General features: G+C 38.0%; 6 protein-coding genes across 6 annotated transcripts; 2 read left to right on the top strand and 4 right to left on the bottom strand. All coding sequences in view use genetic code 12, as the record gives it.

The window, feature by feature from the left end:
• Positions 1 to 1,311: 1,311 nt before the first annotated feature.
• I9W82_004021 (uncharacterized protein) lies at positions 1,312 to 3,597 on the bottom strand (the record flags this gene model as incomplete). The annotated part of the gene is made up of 1 exon (XM_067693050.1): positions 1,312 to 3,597. The coding sequence occupies one exon, from the start codon at positions 3,595 to 3,597 to the stop codon at positions 1,312 to 1,314; it is 2,286 nt and encodes a 761-aa protein (XP_067547609.1).
• Positions 3,598 to 3,843: 246 nt separating this feature from the next.
• On the bottom strand, positions 3,844 to 5,817 carry GPR1 (Gpr1p; the record flags this gene model as incomplete). Its single annotated transcript, XM_067693049.1, has 1 exon — positions 3,844 to 5,817. The coding sequence occupies one exon, from the start codon at positions 5,815 to 5,817 to the stop codon at positions 3,844 to 3,846; it is 1,974 nt and encodes a 657-aa protein (XP_067547608.1).
• Positions 5,818 to 6,745: 928 nt separating this feature from the next.
• On the bottom strand, positions 6,746 to 9,709 carry I9W82_004019 (uncharacterized protein; the record flags this gene model as incomplete). Its single annotated transcript, XM_067693047.1, has 1 exon — positions 6,746 to 9,709. One exon carries the CDS (start codon positions 9,707 to 9,709, stop codon positions 6,746 to 6,748), a length of 2,964 nt encoding a protein of 987 aa, XP_067547607.1.
• A 2,405-nt stretch (positions 9,710 to 12,114) lies between these two features.
• AUR1 (inositol phosphorylceramide synthase) lies at positions 12,115 to 13,575 on the bottom strand (the record flags this gene model as incomplete). Its single annotated transcript, XM_067693046.1, has 1 exon — positions 12,115 to 13,575. One exon carries the CDS (start codon positions 13,573 to 13,575, stop codon positions 12,115 to 12,117), a length of 1,461 nt encoding a protein of 486 aa, XP_067547606.1.
• Positions 13,576 to 14,105: 530 nt separating this feature from the next.
• Positions 14,106 to 15,418, top strand: I9W82_004017 (uncharacterized protein; the record flags this gene model as incomplete). Its single annotated transcript, XM_067693045.1, has 2 exons — positions 14,106 to 14,187; positions 14,973 to 15,418. The coding sequence occupies 2 exons, from the start codon at positions 14,106 to 14,108 to the stop codon at positions 15,416 to 15,418; spliced, it is 528 nt and encodes a 175-aa protein (XP_067547605.1).
• Positions 15,419 to 15,731: 313 nt separating this feature from the next.
• On the top strand, positions 15,732 to 16,634 carry I9W82_004016 (glucose-6-phosphate 1-epimerase; the record flags this gene model as incomplete). The annotated part of the gene is made up of 1 exon (XM_067693044.1): positions 15,732 to 16,634. The coding sequence occupies one exon, from the start codon at positions 15,732 to 15,734 to the stop codon at positions 16,632 to 16,634; it is 903 nt and encodes a 300-aa protein (XP_067547604.1).
• Between the last annotated feature and the right edge of the window lie 74 nt (positions 16,635 to 16,708).

Raw genomic sequence — 16,708 nt, 5'->3', positions numbered from 1 at the left:
GGTGTAAATATAAGTTTTGTCTTTTGCTATTTTAGTAATTAAAAATGAGCGAAATTCTTCTTCTTGTGTTTTTTGCATAAAATTTTTTCTCAGCGTTTAAAATATTATTATTATTACTCTTTGTTCTGTATTGTTTATTGTATTATGTAAAATTTCTTTTTTTTTCTAAAGGTAGTGTACTATGTTACAATAGTCATACTAATTATGACACAAACACATAGAAAATTCCCTCAGCGCTTTACCTAATTTGTTATAATACACAACAACAACAACAAAAACAACAATGTATACACCCACACATGTACCCGAATATGTAAACAAAAAGAAAAAGAAAAAAGTAAGAAATGTAACAGCAGCAGAATACAGAATACAGTCATTTGCTGTGGCGGGTATAGCTCCGGTTTATGAAAATAGCAATCATAGAAATATAAAGAGTACTGAATTGCCTAATGGATAGAACACAAGGAACCCCCAAACCGCTCTTGTTAGTTTGACAAGTGAAGGCTGGTCTTAGTGGTCGCTGGGGTATAAAAACCACAATAATTGTTGTTGCATCATATCCTGTATATGACGCAAACGTAGATCTAAGCGCCATACATTTTTACATACAAATACACACGACCTTTTATCAGGCAATACAACCAATTGGTCCTAGATATGCTATCTCTCTCTGTAGCCAAACCCACAATTGGCTCCGTACCTAGATAACTCTTGATGTCTGACTGACTAAGCCTGAATCTCTCTTTGACTGTTTGCTCGTCTAATGAATAATTTTTTGCATTAGCTAACGTTTTTCTCCCCTATACACGACTCTTTTAAAGAAAAACCATATTTTTCTTTTTTTTTTTTTTCTTTTTTCTTTCTTTTTCTCCGTCCGCTCGGTTATAACCAACTTTTCAGCCGGAGACAAAAAAATTCAAATACACAACCGGCGTTAAAATTATGGAGAACGAGAAACAAAGTTCAAACAGTCTTCGGCAAAACTCCATCTTGTCAATAAAACACAATCGTAGTAAGCTCATACTAACGATAGCCAATCCAATGAATCTAACCACTTATACCCTTTCACTGCTGTTGCTGCTCGTCTACCGCTTTGTCTACGTATGATCGGGTTTAAATAAAATCTAATTGGACTTTGGTGAGTGTTGTTACACAAAATTACTTTCATCAGCTAACAGCTCTCGATATTGTGTCAAATACCGTTTTGTTCCTGAGTAAGCGAAACATGGTCCCATATGATTCGCTAGGAAGTGCCATGGTATGATCGCCCTCCAACAACGCAGAGTTGACTTGAGCTCATTCAGTGCTCATCTACCGACTCCAAAGCTCTGGGTTATTCATATAACCAAGCTGAGGCTTTACAAGATCACTGAATCTTGCAAATACCGGATCTGCTGCATCTTCATCACTCATAAATATTCTCTTCAAGTTGGGACATTTTGCAATCATACCAAATACAAATGTTATAAATGCATCTCTACCTTCATAGTACCGCAACGTGCCTCTTCCTACTGAAAGCATCTCAATCGTGGGACAATTGATATAATCAGCACAGTTTGCACGAATTGTACAACTATTAACCATCAACACTTGCAACTGAGGCACGTCAATAAAGAATAGTGGGATCCCTTCAACTAATGACTGACTAATATCTAGAAACCACAAGTTTGTCAAACGAAAGAGACTACCACAAGTGGGAAGTGCACTAGCAGCAGAAATGCACAACTTTTCTAAACTTTGAGGCAACAAATCTAAATCAATTTCATCATAAGCAGCACTTTCAAGACCAAGTATTTTCAAATTCTTGCACGATGTCAAATTGGGCCAAGGACTAAGAACTTTATCACCATACATGATACGAGCATTGACGATTGATGGAGGTAATCTAAGGAGTTTGCTCTTATCAGGATGAAACCTCGTCACATCCAAATCATATAAATTGGCAAGGTGGGAGAAATCTAAAGTTTCAAACCGTAATGAACGAAACCAAGAATAAAGAAACAATTTTCGCAAACTTTGGAATGTGTTGGGAATTTGATCAATGTAGTGTCCATCTCCAAGGATTGTGGCATACTTCAAAGTAGTCGGAAACAGCTTCCACTTGAAACTAACACTCTCAGGTAGTTCGATATCTATCTTGGTCAAGTTTGTATGGGAAAAGTTGTAAATATGTGGCTTGTTGTAACTCATACTGAGCAGTTGTAAGCTTGCTGGAATATCAATGTTGTTACTACTAACGAATCGATTGTTGTTCAAGTCCATGCTCCCTAACTGCTTCAAACTCTTCAAATTCGTATTTCTAATTGAGCTCAAAATGTTTCCCGATAAATCAAGATGGCACAAGTTTTTGGGCAATTTCACATCATCAATACAATCAATTGATGAATCCTTCAAAGTCAATCTAATCAATTCATCACAAGTTGATAGACCAGACATTAACCTCCCACAATTCAACCTATAGATTTTCTCAACCACCAAGTTTTGCAAGTTTGGTAAATTCAACTTTGGTCCAAAATAAATTTCTTGATGATTCTTCAAAATCAACGTCCTCAACAGTGGCGGAGGTTGAAATTCATCCTCAACAGCAAGTAAGAACCCACCATTAGCATACACAAACCTCACTGCATCAAGTGGACTCCTACCAGGGATTTGAAAAACCACTCGACTTCGTTCAAATAGCTTCTGTCGACAATTTTTAAAACTAAACTCAAGATGTGTCAATGTTGATGGGTATTCAGGAGTGAAAAACAACACCAAGTCAGGACAATCAATCACTTTCAATTTCTCAAGGTTGGTGAAGATTTCTAAGCCATTTAACGATATCAAGCTTGTGCATTCCAATGATAAACTTTTGATTGTTGTTGGTAATTGAATATCTTGTAAATGTTTCAATTTGCATCTCTCTACGTTTCCTTTAAATTCAAACACATCTAAATTGTCCAAATAAGAAAGATCAACACGTAATTGAGCAACATAAAATTCCTCAATCCGCAACTCCCGAATCGACGTTGGCAAACTGTGCCGATGTAAAATTGGATCAGTTATTTCTAACCGTTTCAAAGCTTGAGGTATATATGGCATGAGATGTGGTAGAAAACTGCTTATTTTCAATGACTCAAGTTGCGAAGGGAATTCACTTGACCATCGAGTAACTTCCAAATGCTTCAAACTCGACTTGACTTCAACATTTCGATCAAGACCAACCAATTCATAAACATCAACATTCTCCAACACCCGCCTCACTTGCTCATTACTGTTATTTGGCTTCACGGTGATCTTAAACTTAACCCCCAGCAAATCAACACCCAGATCAAGAATCTGACAAGTTGAAGTTACATCAGATTCAACTAAATTGGGCTTATAGTTCAAAAGCAATCTTTCGCGTGAAAAATCTTCAATAGTATAAATATCACCATACATCCAGTTATATATTTTGCTCACCTCTGTAGTGGGTCTTCTATAGTTGATTACCATTGATCTCAACTCAGGCACAGCTTGGAGGTAGTCCATTGTGTCGTCATCTTCTAAAAGAAAAGATAGGATACGATCAGTTACTTCGGGTGGTAGAATTGGTAATTGGGCTGTTGTTGAACTCATGGCGTGTCTTTGCTTGGGTGTATGTTTGATGCTTGCTCTCTTATCTAAAAGAAATTAGCCCTGGAGATAGTCCACAATTATCGGTGAGCTTCCCCCACGCAGATCTTTTTTCCGTGTTACACAAAACTGGACAGAGCAAAGAGTCTTATCTAGATAGAGTATCACACTTTTAGTAAAAGATTAGCTATTAAGTAAAGTATAAATTATTCTTTGAATATGTAATAGAAACGTGTATGCCCATTTTCTTCAAGACTTCAAAAACTGACTAAAATCTAATTCACTCTCCTCATCCTCATGCTCACTACTACCACCACCACCACTCACATGATTAGGTGAAGGTGGCGTATGTATATCCGAATTGAATACGGGAACGCTGGTTCGTCTTTGCGGTAGACTTAAAGTAGGAACTGTACCGACGCTAGAACCAGGCTCAAATTTGTGGACTGAAAACTTGTGGTGTATTTGTGGTGGGAAGCTCAAGTCACTCTCATCATTACTAGTTGTACTATTCTGTTTCTCATTCATTGTGAAATTTGCCTTTGTGCCCTTTGGTTGTTGAGGCTGGTTAAACTCGCCATTCTCTTCCTTCTCTTTCAATATCTTGGTGACATACTTGTCATGAATTTTGAATATATTTTCTTCAGTTGGTAATTGAAACAATGGGAATTTCCATTTATTTAAAAGTTGTCTCCACTTCTTATAATCACTGATATCAACCAATGTCGTGCTCGCAGCAACAGAATTCCGCGCAATGCGCTCACTAGCTTCGTGTGTGTTTAAAAACGGAGCCGTGCTGTACCGATGTTGCTCAACGCTATTTTTGATGATATTGTCAACGCGTTGACGATTCTCCCTTTCAAAATTTCTCATGGCAGTATTCCTCCAAGGCTTTTCTCGAATGAAAAACACTGTTGCATCGACAGTTCCACTAAATGGTTGAAAAAACGCACCCAAAATGTTTAACCAATAAACTGGATGGTGATGTTCTTCATAGTTAAATTGAGTGCACTGTAAGATGAACGGAAATAACCAAAGAAAACAATAAGCAAATGGATAAATGAAAATTGTCTTCATTTGCTTTTGAATTACTTTTTGTCTCCTTTCAAAATGTTGTAAATTGATGTCCTTTATAGATGAATCAGTGTAATCATCTTGCAACTCTTCTAAATCATCAACTTCATCCGTATCCAGTTCACTTCTTGGTTCCACTCCTGCTCCTGTTCCTCCTACTACTCCTCTCACATGACCGTGTTCAAGAGACCCTGTAGAATGTTTTCCAGACTTGGCAGAGTCTTCCGGTATCAACATCTTGGGAAACAAATGATCCTTTATTGAGCCAAAAAAGAACTTTATCGAAGCAAAGAAAGTTGGGGCATCATTATTGACGTGACCAGCACTTCTTTGATGAATATTTGTAAATGCCCCGCCCAAAGATCTAAACTCTTTAACCACACGAATGTAAATCAAACCATAAAATACAAAAATGGACACAACAATACACCATCGTGGAACCCAACTCAATACTAACCTGTACCAGACAGGTCTCATTGGCAAATAACACCAACAAACAAGTGAATCATATCCTGTTCCACGAATGAATGCCAAACTAGCCAATACTAACGGTATTAGAACAGATAGCACATACACCAAGTATCTATACTTGTACAAACCACCTTCAACTCGATTTGTATGGGCCAGTCGCGTATTCAACGAAGGTTTGAAAATCAACAAAAAAGTGTGTAAAGCAAAACTGAAAATTGCGATATCGGCACCTTCAATAGCGGTGGCAGTGAAGAAGCCCACCACTTGACAAAACGTCCGACTGTAATATGAAATGGAGTGGGTTAAAACTCTGCTGGGGTAAATGAGTAAAATGACTGCTTTTAACAAATCAAATAGCAACAAAAATGCAATCAATTGATGACGGAAAACTAGCCGTTTAGGATCGATGGCTAGTAGGAAATATAGTGCTATCAAAACAGCGCTTATTGACGCGCAAGATGAAGCTATAGCGACAACACGAAAGACAAAGCTTTGATGGTGAGTGAATCTTGAGATTTGATCGTTGACATCATTAACTCTCTTGAATAAATGCAGGACTGTTTCAAGAATGGTGGTCCCAGATGTAGGATTTGTGGATGGAGGACCAAAAGTCACGGGCACTGCTGTTGTCACTGTTGTGAGCGTCTGCAATGTGTATTGCCGTAGCAGGTCAGACATCCCATGCAACCCTTTTATTCCAGCGAAGCAGATGAGCCAAAGTTACTGAATAAATATAATACTTTAGTGTGTGTAAACGTGTTGGAAACTGAAATAATCCATCCCCTTTCCTTTATCCACAAACAACACGATAAAGGGTTTTGTAAGTGTTGTTGTAAAACTGCTTTCAGTCTCCTCTCTATCCGTGACTCTTGTGTCAAAAGAAAATCTGTCTTCAAAAATAATAGAAAAGAAAACAGCAAAGGCTGTGATAACAGACTGTGTGATGGGATTTGTAATAATATGCTTTATGATGCAGTTGAACACCTGCAAAATAAATATAAAATGTTTGTTTTTGAATATGTCTGTGGGTGTGTGTTTTTTAAAATATGAATATGTAGTTAATGTTTAGTTTAAAAATTGTTAATCCTTTTTAAATGCAATATGTGTTAGTAAAAAAAATTTTTTTTTTTATTTTTTTTTTTTTTGTTTGTTCTGTTGGTGCCGTTCCATACAAGAAAAGATTAAAATATCTGCTTTTCAAAGAACTCAACATATATATATACCAAAGAAAGCTTATACTGTCATGACAGTTTGTATGAGAGTAGTCTACTTGTTTCTTTCCAACTGCTTGTAACGTAAAACAAATCACTTTCAAATCTCTGCCCCACTTTTCTTCAAATCAATTTTGGTCTGGCCGACATGGCGCAATCAATAATATACACCCAGTAAGAAGTCGTGCAATTCCAATCAATTAATTTTATTTGCAACCGCCTTTAGCGCAGCACTCTCACTGTCGAATCAAACCCACAGACAGATAGACATTTACTTGCTTAACTTAATCCAAGATATACATAATACTAAAAGCATTCGAGTTACAACAATTGTCTGAATAAGTCATACATTGATTAAAAATATAAAAATTACAAATATTTGATTCTCAATCCACTTACAAGAGCATTGGGATCATAATGGCAACAACACCAGCTAAAGCTTTCAAGTTCAAGGCATTCGATGAACCACTGTTTTCAAGAGCAGCAGCAATTTCGGCAGCTTCTTCACTGTCAACAGGAGGAGCTTGTTCTGAAGCAACACCAGCAAGGGCTTGGCTTTCTTCAGCTTCTGGAGCAGCTTCTTCTGGGGCAGTTTCTACTGGGCCAGCTTCCTCTTGTGCTTCTTCTTCTGGAGCAGCTTCCTCTTGTGCTTCTTCTTCTGGGGTAACTTGTTCTTCACCTTCTTCAGCAGCTACTTCTTCTTCGCCTTCTTCAGCAGCTACTTCTTCTTTGCCTTCTTCAGCAGCTACTTCTTCTTCGCCTTCTTCAGCTGGGACTTCCGTGGCTTCAGCTTCACCTTCTTCAGTAAGAACCAAGTAAGTAGTCAAGGTGACAGTAGTATAACTGGTGGTGTGGATTTCAGTAGTGTAAACTTCACATTCGTCATTAGTTGAACATTCCTCAACAGTATAAGTAACGTCGGTGGTGCATGGAATGACAACGGTTTCAGTTACATACGAAGCAGGACAGTAAGTAGTAATAACAGTCTTTTGAACAGTGATGGCTTCAGCACATTTATCATCTTCACATGAAGTGATGGTGACAGTGGTTTCTTGAGTCAATGTGGTAAGAATACTGTCAGGAGCATCAGTGACACCGCCTTCAAGTGAGGTGGATGTTTCAACCTTTTCCGTACAAGATGAGTTTTCATCACACTCAGTAATCGTAACAAGAACTTCAACAGTTCTGGTGGAATAAGATGTTGGTTCTGGAATTTCAGTAACACCACCTTCAATTGATGTAGACGTTTCAACCTTTTCAGTACAAGATGAGTTTTCATCACACTCAGTAATCGTAACAAGAACTTCAACAGTTCTGGTGGAATAAGATGTTGGTTCTTCAGTTGGCTCTGGAGCTTCAGTTGGTTCTGGACCTTCAGTTGGTTCAGGACCTTCAGTTGGTTCAACTGGTTCAGTTGGTTCAACAGGATCAGTTGGCTCAACTTCATCTTCAACTTGACGAGCTGCAACTTCGATAGCTTCACAACCAGCACCAGTACCAGCATAAACAACATATCCAACATCAGCTTCACAAACAGCAAATGGAACAGGTTCATCACGCTTCATAACTGAACGACGTTTCAAAGCAGTTGCAAACTCAAGAACGTTTCCTTGCATGCTCCAACCAGAGGTAGCATCAGCCAATGCAACAATAGTCAAAACATTATCTTCACCAATACTAACGTATTGATCTTCACCAACTTTCAAGTATCCATCTTCAATAGTGAATTGTACAATTTCTCCATTACCAATGGTGATTTGGGAACCATCGGAACTGAAAGCTTGTAAGCTTCCAGACAAAAGAGCAACAACTTCAAATGGTTCGTCCGGGTTGACTGCAGCAGTAGGAAGGGAAATATCAGTAGGTTCAGTAGGTTCGACTGGTTCTGATGGGTCAACTGGGTCAACTGGGTCAACTGGTTCTGATGGTTCAACTGGGTCGACCGGTTCACTTGGTTCTGATGGGTCAACTAGTTCTGATGGTTCGCTTGGGTCAATTGGGTCAACTGGTTCTGATGGCTCTGATGGCTCTGATGGCTCTGATGGCTCTGATGGCTCTGATGGTTCACTTGGTTCACTTGGGTCAACTGGATCAACTGGGTCGACTGGTTCACTTGGTTCACTTGGTTCACTTGGTTCACTTGGTTCAACTGGTTCTGATGGCTCTGATGGCTCTGATGGCTCCGATGGTTCACTTGGGTCAACTGGATCAACTGGGTCGACTGGTTCTGATGGCTCTGATGGCTCTGATGGCTCTGATGGCTCTGATGGCTCACTTGGATCAACTGGGTCGACTGGTTCTGATGGCTCTGATGGCTCTGATGGCTCTGATGGTTCACTTGGTTCAACTGGTTCTGATGGCTCTGATGGCTCCGATGGTTCACTTGGGTCAACTGGATCAACTGGGTCAACTGGTTCTGATGGCTCTGATGGCTCTGATGGCTCTGATGGATCAACAGGATCAACTGTGTCGACTGGTTCTGATGGTTCACTTGGGTCAACTGGATCAACTGGGTCGACTGGTTCTGATGGTTCACTTGGGTCAACTGGTTCACTTGGTTCACTTGGGTCAACTGGATCAACTGGCTCCGATGGTTCACTTGGGTCAACTGGATCAACTGGTTCAGTAGGTTCAGTAGGTTCGACTGGTTCAGTAGGTTCAGTAGGCTCTACTGGATCAATTGGGTCGACTGGTTCAGTAGGTTCAGTAGGCTCTACTGGATCAATTTGGTCGACTGGTTCGGTTGGTTCTGTAGGTTCAGTAGGTTCGACTGGGTCAATTGGGTCGACTGGTTCAGTAGGTTCGGTTGGTTCGGTAGGTTCAGTAGGTTCAGTAGGTTCAGTAGGTTCAGTAGGTTCGGCTGGGTCAATTGGATCAATTGGATCAACGACCTCTTCTTCATTCAACAAGGTATCAAAACGGAACAAATCACCCAAAGCAGCACATCCACTCTCTGCATTAGTAGTAATCGTATAAGGAGCAGCCTCACCACAAGCGAAAAGTGGTTGATTATAAGCCAAAACCTCATCACCAGCATCATTAGTAGAAAGTGTCCAAGTATTATCAGTACCCTCCAAATCATCACTAGTTGAATAAGTCTTAAACACCAAGTCAGCAGCACTAACACCAATCAAAGTCAATTGATCATCATTCAAAACCAATTCGTTTGCATCATTGAATCTAAATCTTTGTTCACCATCAACATCAACAAACTCAGCATATTGAGTCTCTGGGTTAATTTGTACATAGACTTCCAATTCATTGATTGTGGCTCTAAGTTTGAAGTTTTGGTCGTAGGCTAATACACTAGCAGCGGCAAAAAGCGTCAAAAGTGTCGATGACATTTGACTCACTCTCATTATGGAAAAAAAGGGAAATATTAAAACGATTGGAGAATGGGAAGTGAGTTTATATCTGTTGTACTTGAATGTGAAAATAAAAGGAGGAGAAAGAAAAATCCCTTTTGAAATTGTCATTCATTCCAAAGGAGATTTGAAGCTGTATTAATAGGCAGCCAGCCCTCAACCTTCTTCCCAACCTCCCCAAAGTGCAAAGAATATTATTCTTGAAAAAGGTTTATAATAATCAACCCCAAACTTTCAACCAAAAAGTCATTCGCTTCATTCACAAACACACGCGGTACATCGTACATCGCATAAGCGGCAGTAGTAGATCATGCAGCTGGCTGAGCTAAAAATAAATAATCAGTAAACAAAAGAAGCAGCATAGTGGTGGTGGTGGTGGTGGTTGTGGAAAAATAATATTCAGAAAAAAAAGTTTAAAAATTTCCAACCAAAACGTCTCTGTTTCCTTTGTAATACCTACCCACTTTACGCCCTCGTTGCTTTTCCCTTGTGCTAAGCAATTGAAGCAGTACTGAAGATAATAAAACGTAAAGTAAACAAAGCTGGAAAATAATAATTGGTGCAGATACAGCGTGGAAATTATTATTATCTTCGTAATTTGACCAGCCATTGTTACCAAAAAAACACGTGCGAGTGAGTAAAATGATGTAGTATCTAGCGTGTCGCTATTAGTCTGGGCGTTTTCATTGGTAATTCAACAAATTATTTTGTAAACATAGTTTTGTTTTATCAATAGATTATGGTTTGGATAATTATTATCTTGGTTTTGACGCTGGATAAAGTTTGGTGATGATTTTTTATGTTTTTCTTACATTACGCAGCAGTGTAATTTTTAGTTCTCATTAGGTTAAAAGTCAACCGTACAAGTTCAGTTGATTACTTTCACGCGAGTTAGCAAACAACTAGTCTAAATGAACTCCTCTCATTTCATAATTTGTTCAATAGTTAACGAAGTGATATAAAAAAAGCTTATAAAATAAATCACCAAATATTTTCTTATAAAATAAACTCGGTGCAACCTTGTAACGAAAAGTAAACAAATAACAAGGAAAGGAGTAGTTAAAAAAAAGCCCAGAACTAAAGTAATCTTAAATTATTATAATTTCATACATTTACATAACATTTTAGATGTTGAACTGAAATAAAAACATTGTCATTAAAATAAATCATCTAAGCGAAAAGGCAAGGCTTCGTAAAAGTAAAAAATCCCACAACGTAGAATGGTCATTGGTTATAAGGCACATTAAGCAAGTGCCTACGTTCAATTGGATCCCATTCTTTCTTTTTCTGTCTTGCCCCATTAATGATTCACGTAATGTGGTAATCAAAAGAACAGTTTACGCAATAAGGCACGTGCAACCGACCCCCAAAAATTTACGCAATCAACTTGCACAAAAAAGAGACCAAACAAACTCATACACAAAGAATATCAACAAAACCTTAAATAAAAACACGTTTGCAAAAAGTACCTGCTCGTAAAAGTAAAAAAATACATAAGATGAACTCACAAGAATACAAGTAGTGCTATCGCGAAAGATTGATATGTTACCCGCCGTTGAGAAAGCTGAAACAGCAAAAGCGTTTCGCATAAATGAGCATAGCACGCTTGCAAAAGGAGAAATATAAACACGTTTAATCCTCGCAGAATGTAGTTTTACAAGGGAATGAGTTGTTGGTTGGTGGGGCATAGAAAGGGGGAAGAGAAACTGTACATGGTTTCGTGAGAGAAACTATCACAAACTTTTGTACGTCTTTGTAAAATTGTACCTAATTCAGAATCTGACTCTAAAGTTACCTACCTACCCCCTCGTGTTCAAATGATATTACATTCGCTCTTATTACACACCCGCCACTAGACAAAATCGCACCAGAAGTAAATACGTGTACAATCTTGATTTAAATCGTATCAAACACAAAATCAAACGAATGCGTAATTAGGAAAACAGCCCCTCCAACTTTTGGCAAAAATCTATAATCACAGAGTTTATCGAGATATCAACATCGCTCGTGGTATTCAAAAAGTATTAGTATTAATTATTAATTATATGAGGTTATGGAATAATAAACAAAGAAACTGAATGTCCAAATCCCATCATAGCAGAATAGCAAAAAAAAAAACAAAAACAAAGCAAGCACTGTAAGATGACCCAAAATGAAACTAATAACATAAAAAGAACAGGCAAATAGGAAAAGTAAAGCACATCGAAAAAAAAAAAAAATCAAAAAAAAGTAAAAGCAAACATGGAATGTGAAAATATAATCTAGGAAATGGAAACCACGGCAATAACTACGCTACTGCGCGTGGCTTGTGTGTGCAAATGCGTAAAAGTCATCTTATCATCAAATCGTCGTCATTAACAAAGGGGAATCCAAGAAATTCTCCCCTTCTATTTGTATCCCTAATTGATAATTTTTGACTTATCACTCGATCCACCAATCACCCCATTTGAGTTGCTCGTTAAATCTTCAACTGATGTGGTTTGAGATATGACGTAATTTTGCGTATCTTCTTCAAATACTGATGGAGTTTTGGATGATCCTGACGCACTGTCTTCCTCTTCATCTTCGAGATTCTCTTCAGAAACATTGGTAGTAATTCCAAGTGAAGCAAGTGATCTTGGTGATAACCTTGAGCGTGGTATATTGCCCATTTCAAATATTTCCTCTTGTGGGTGTTCTTGATTAGGCAGCAATTGTTGTGATTGTGATGGTTGTGATGGGTGCACTCTTGAATATGCATAGCTTTCCAAATCATCACCACGAACAACACGACTAGCAAGGCTACCGCCTAAAGGGTCATCATTAGTTGTGCTGTAGTATTCCAATTCAGTATATGACCAACGACAACGTTTGTTAGCTTTAGGCAAGTACTTAAACTTGACAAACTCAAAAACAATCAATGATAATACAGCACCTCCAGTTAAATCAACAAAATAATGATGAGTCAAGTACATTGTACTCCACCATAACCAAGATGCATAGAAAACCCAAAGAAATTTCAAACGAGGGAATAACCAACACATGAATAAAACTTCCATTATACAACAACCTGAATGTAAAGATGGGAAAGCACCAAATATGACTGGTGAGTTGGAAAACCCAGTGGTGTACATATCGACTCCCAATAATGCATCAATACGACCCAAACCACCTGGTGACCCATGCATGGTATAATTAGCTGGTTGCAATCCATACAAGTTTTTATACCAAGGTGGAGCAGCTGGAAACAACAATTGAATAATAACACCAAACAAGTTCATATAACCAAAAGCAAAACCATAAGATCTTAAACTAGTTGGTGGAGCAAAGAAAAACATAATTGCAGCGACAACAAATGGAGCTCCAAAATGAGTCAATCCATAAGGTAACCAAGCCAAAATATCTAAACCTCTATTAGTAATAGTTGCCAATACATTTGATAAATCGTCACCATACAAGATAGTTTCCATAGCAGGCAAGACTTTAACTGAAATAGCTGGTTTCCAAGAATGAGGAATCTTGGAACTAGTAAAATAAAAGCCCAACCATGTCAAGATGGGAAGTGCTGGAAGAAAAAATTGTGAAGTTGCTGGGATAGTTAAAATGGTTAGCAAGGCAAGTAAAACTGGAATTTTAAACAAGATGGATGCTGGGAATATTATAAACACAAACAACCAAACACAAGAAAGGAACCCATAGTGTAAGATTTCACCTTTGGTGAATTTGTGATGTCTTAGTCTATGAAGACTAGTACGAATGCTAGTATTTGTTTCTAAATCAGATAATGTTGAAGTTGGTGACTTTTCCAGTAAGAAATAGTTGTTGAAAAGTTGATACGGTTTATGTAGTATTGAAGAACCATTGAAGTTGATACGAGTCATCCTAAGTGCACTCTATTTCTATGAATGTGTTTGTAATGAAGTATGGGTTGGTAGGTTGGTTGGTTGTCAAAATCCTTCCTTTGCTGTTGTTGTTTTAAAAGTCTTGTGATGTAAACTTAACTGTTGTTTACGTATGAGTATACTGGGTTTTAGCTTGGTTGTGAGGATTGCTGTGTGTATGTTCTATAGTCCTATATGTGGAATGATGATAAAGAAGAAGAAAGGATGATGATTGAATCTTGGAGTTGATTCTTGTTGTTTTTCTGGTTGTAAAAATTTATTCTTTTGAAAAAAGAGAAACAGAAGAATTTGAAAGAGAGAAGAAATAGAGTGAGAAGTGAATGTGAATGAATGATTTCTTTTTTTTTTCTTTTTAGTGTCTGGTGCGTCTGAATGTTTTGTGTCTGTTTCTATTTTAAAGCAAAAAAAAAATAGGAGTAATACGACATTTAATTACATTACACGACATATATTTCAACAACAATGAGACTTTTTCAAAAGAAATTTATAATTATACAATACAATACAAGATGTCGTCAACTTCAATACTAGAAAGCAACTTTACAACAACAACAACTACTACTACTACTACTAGCTTAAACGTATTGGATGGTGTCCATCCAAGTCTATTTTACTACATACTACTCCCTGAATTTGATATTGTTGCTTCTGTGTGTATTGTTATATTTCATGCAGTCATGAGGAGACATTAAATAGGGGTTACACTAACAAAGTTCTTTGTTTTGTCATTTTTCGTGTGACTGAAAAATACGACACGACATTGACAATTTTTTTGTTCTGTCGGTTATAAGAAAGAAAAAAGACCGATGATTACAATAGGAACTCTCTCTCTTTGTCTTTTTCTTTACGGTCTTCGCTCTTCTTCTGAAATGCGTCTTAGAATCCGATGATTCCCACTCCCTAGATGACAAGCTCGTAGTCTGTCTATTGTGTCCTTATATTTCGAAGCTTCAGTTTCTAATTTCGTAGATAGCATTTCGGACTTAGCAAAGCACGTATATACTCTTTAGTCAAAGTGTTTCACCGCCTAATGTACTAGCATCGCCCTCACAACAGCGTGGTTGGGCTCTCCTCGGCCGATATTTCCAAAAGCAGTGATCGCGTCCGAAAAAAAAAAAAACATTCAACGTAAACAATCGCATTCAACCGTCTTGGGGGGGGGGTCAGAACCTACATATATAAAGCTATCGATTATCCCTCATTCGAACTTCACGTAACTAGGCCATCAACAACAATATCTCCTAACGCAGTAATTTCTTTTCTTTTTTTCGATGACAGACAAGGATATTTTCACTCGTTTACGAAATGGTGAGCCAGTACCATTCACTGACCCACAAGCTCATCGAATGATGGAAGAATCCTATGCAACTAAACAGGTTCTACTACACCTAATTCTAATGAAGTTCGTCAATTACTAAGTGAAATCACTCAGACTCCAATAGATGACACCGTCAATATATTCACTCCACTTTATATCAACTATGGGAAAAACTTGCGCATTGGAACCAATGTATTTATCAACTTCGATTGTGTGTTTTTGGATCTTGGTGGAATAACTATTGAAAATGATGTATTTATAGCACCAAGAGTGAGTTTACTATCTGAATCTCATCCAATTCTGCCTCTGGAAAGACACACGCTTACCACAGGACATATTCATATTAAATCGAATGTGTGGATTGGTGCTAATGCTACAATACTTGCTGGTGTCACTGTTGGTGAAGGTGCCGTAGTTGCTGCTGGATCAGTGGTATCTAAGGATGTTCCGCCCAATTGCGTGGTGGGTAGTACTCCTGCCAAAGTTATTAAACAACTCAAGTAGAAAAAAAAGGAGAGATTCAACACATGTATATGTATATATATATATATATATAAACTACCCATTAAACCAATGATCACCACCAACAATTCTTATTCACTGCCTGGTGCCCAGCTAGATTCTAAATGTACACTTCTCTTCCCATTCGCTCCCACGAGGTTGCGAAAACAAAAAGAAAAAGTCAATTCCTCATTTTTGTGTAAGCAAAGACAAAAATTGCCAACGAAAACAATGAATTTCCTCTCCCTTCACTTCGACAAAATTTCAAATGCTTTCCTTTTTTACCAACCGACACAAGCAATCCACTTCCTCAATTATGCCAGTCGAAGAATTAGAAGACAGAGTCATCCTAACCGATACTAACGACTCCAATACCAATTTGACCATTTTAAAATACGGAGCCACCATCATATCATGGCAACATCAAGGCCATGAGAAATTATGGCTTTCTAAAGCTGCCAAATTAGACGGATCAAACCCAGTTAGAGGTGGAATCCCATTAGTGTTCCCCATTTTTGGAAAACAGAAAGATGCCAATCATCCAACTGCTAAATTACCTCAACATGGATTCGCAAGAAATAATACTTGGGAATTTCTTGGACAAACTAAAGAGAACCCACCCACGGTTCAATTTGGATTAGGACCAGAACAATTGAGTGAGGAAACTAGACAGCAATGGAATTACGACTTCACTTTAATCTTGACGATTTCTTTATCCAAGGATAAATTGAATCAATCTATTGAAGTTGAAAATACCGGGTCGGTTCCATTTGAATTCAATTGGTTGTTCCATACATATTATCACGTTGAAGATATAACTGATGTATTAGTCAACAATTTAGCTGACATTGCCTGCTACGACCAATTAATTGCTGAGGACTATAAAGAAAAAGCCCCCGTGATTTCCTTTCATGAAGAATTTGATCGTATTTACAGAAACATAAGCCCTAAACGCACAATCCAAATTGTCGACAAGGGCAACGTATTGTACAATTTACATCGAACTAATTTACAAGATTCAGTGGTTTGGAACCCATGGACAAAGAAGGCTCAAGGTATGAGTGATTTCGAACCGAAAGATGGATTCCATAATATGCTTTGTGTGGAACCGGGTCATGTTAGTTCAATGGTGGTGTTGCCACCAAGGGAAAAATGGAGTGGTGAACAAGAGATTGAAATTGGTGGTGAGATTAAAGTTCAGGCAAATATCTATGAATGACTGGAGAGGAAGACACCATTGTTGAAGTTATAGACTGAGAGGGGAGAGATGAGATGTTAATGAACATACTTTAG

The sequence above is a fragment of the Candida metapsilosis genome, assembly GCF_017655625.1.
Source record: "Candida metapsilosis strain BP57 chromosome Unknown scaffold5, whole genome shotgun sequence".
In the NCBI taxonomy this organism is placed as follows: domain Eukaryota; kingdom Fungi; phylum Ascomycota; class Pichiomycetes; order Serinales; family Debaryomycetaceae; genus Lodderomyces; species Lodderomyces metapsilosis.
This window is presented reverse-complemented; position numbering and strand designations above follow the sequence as displayed.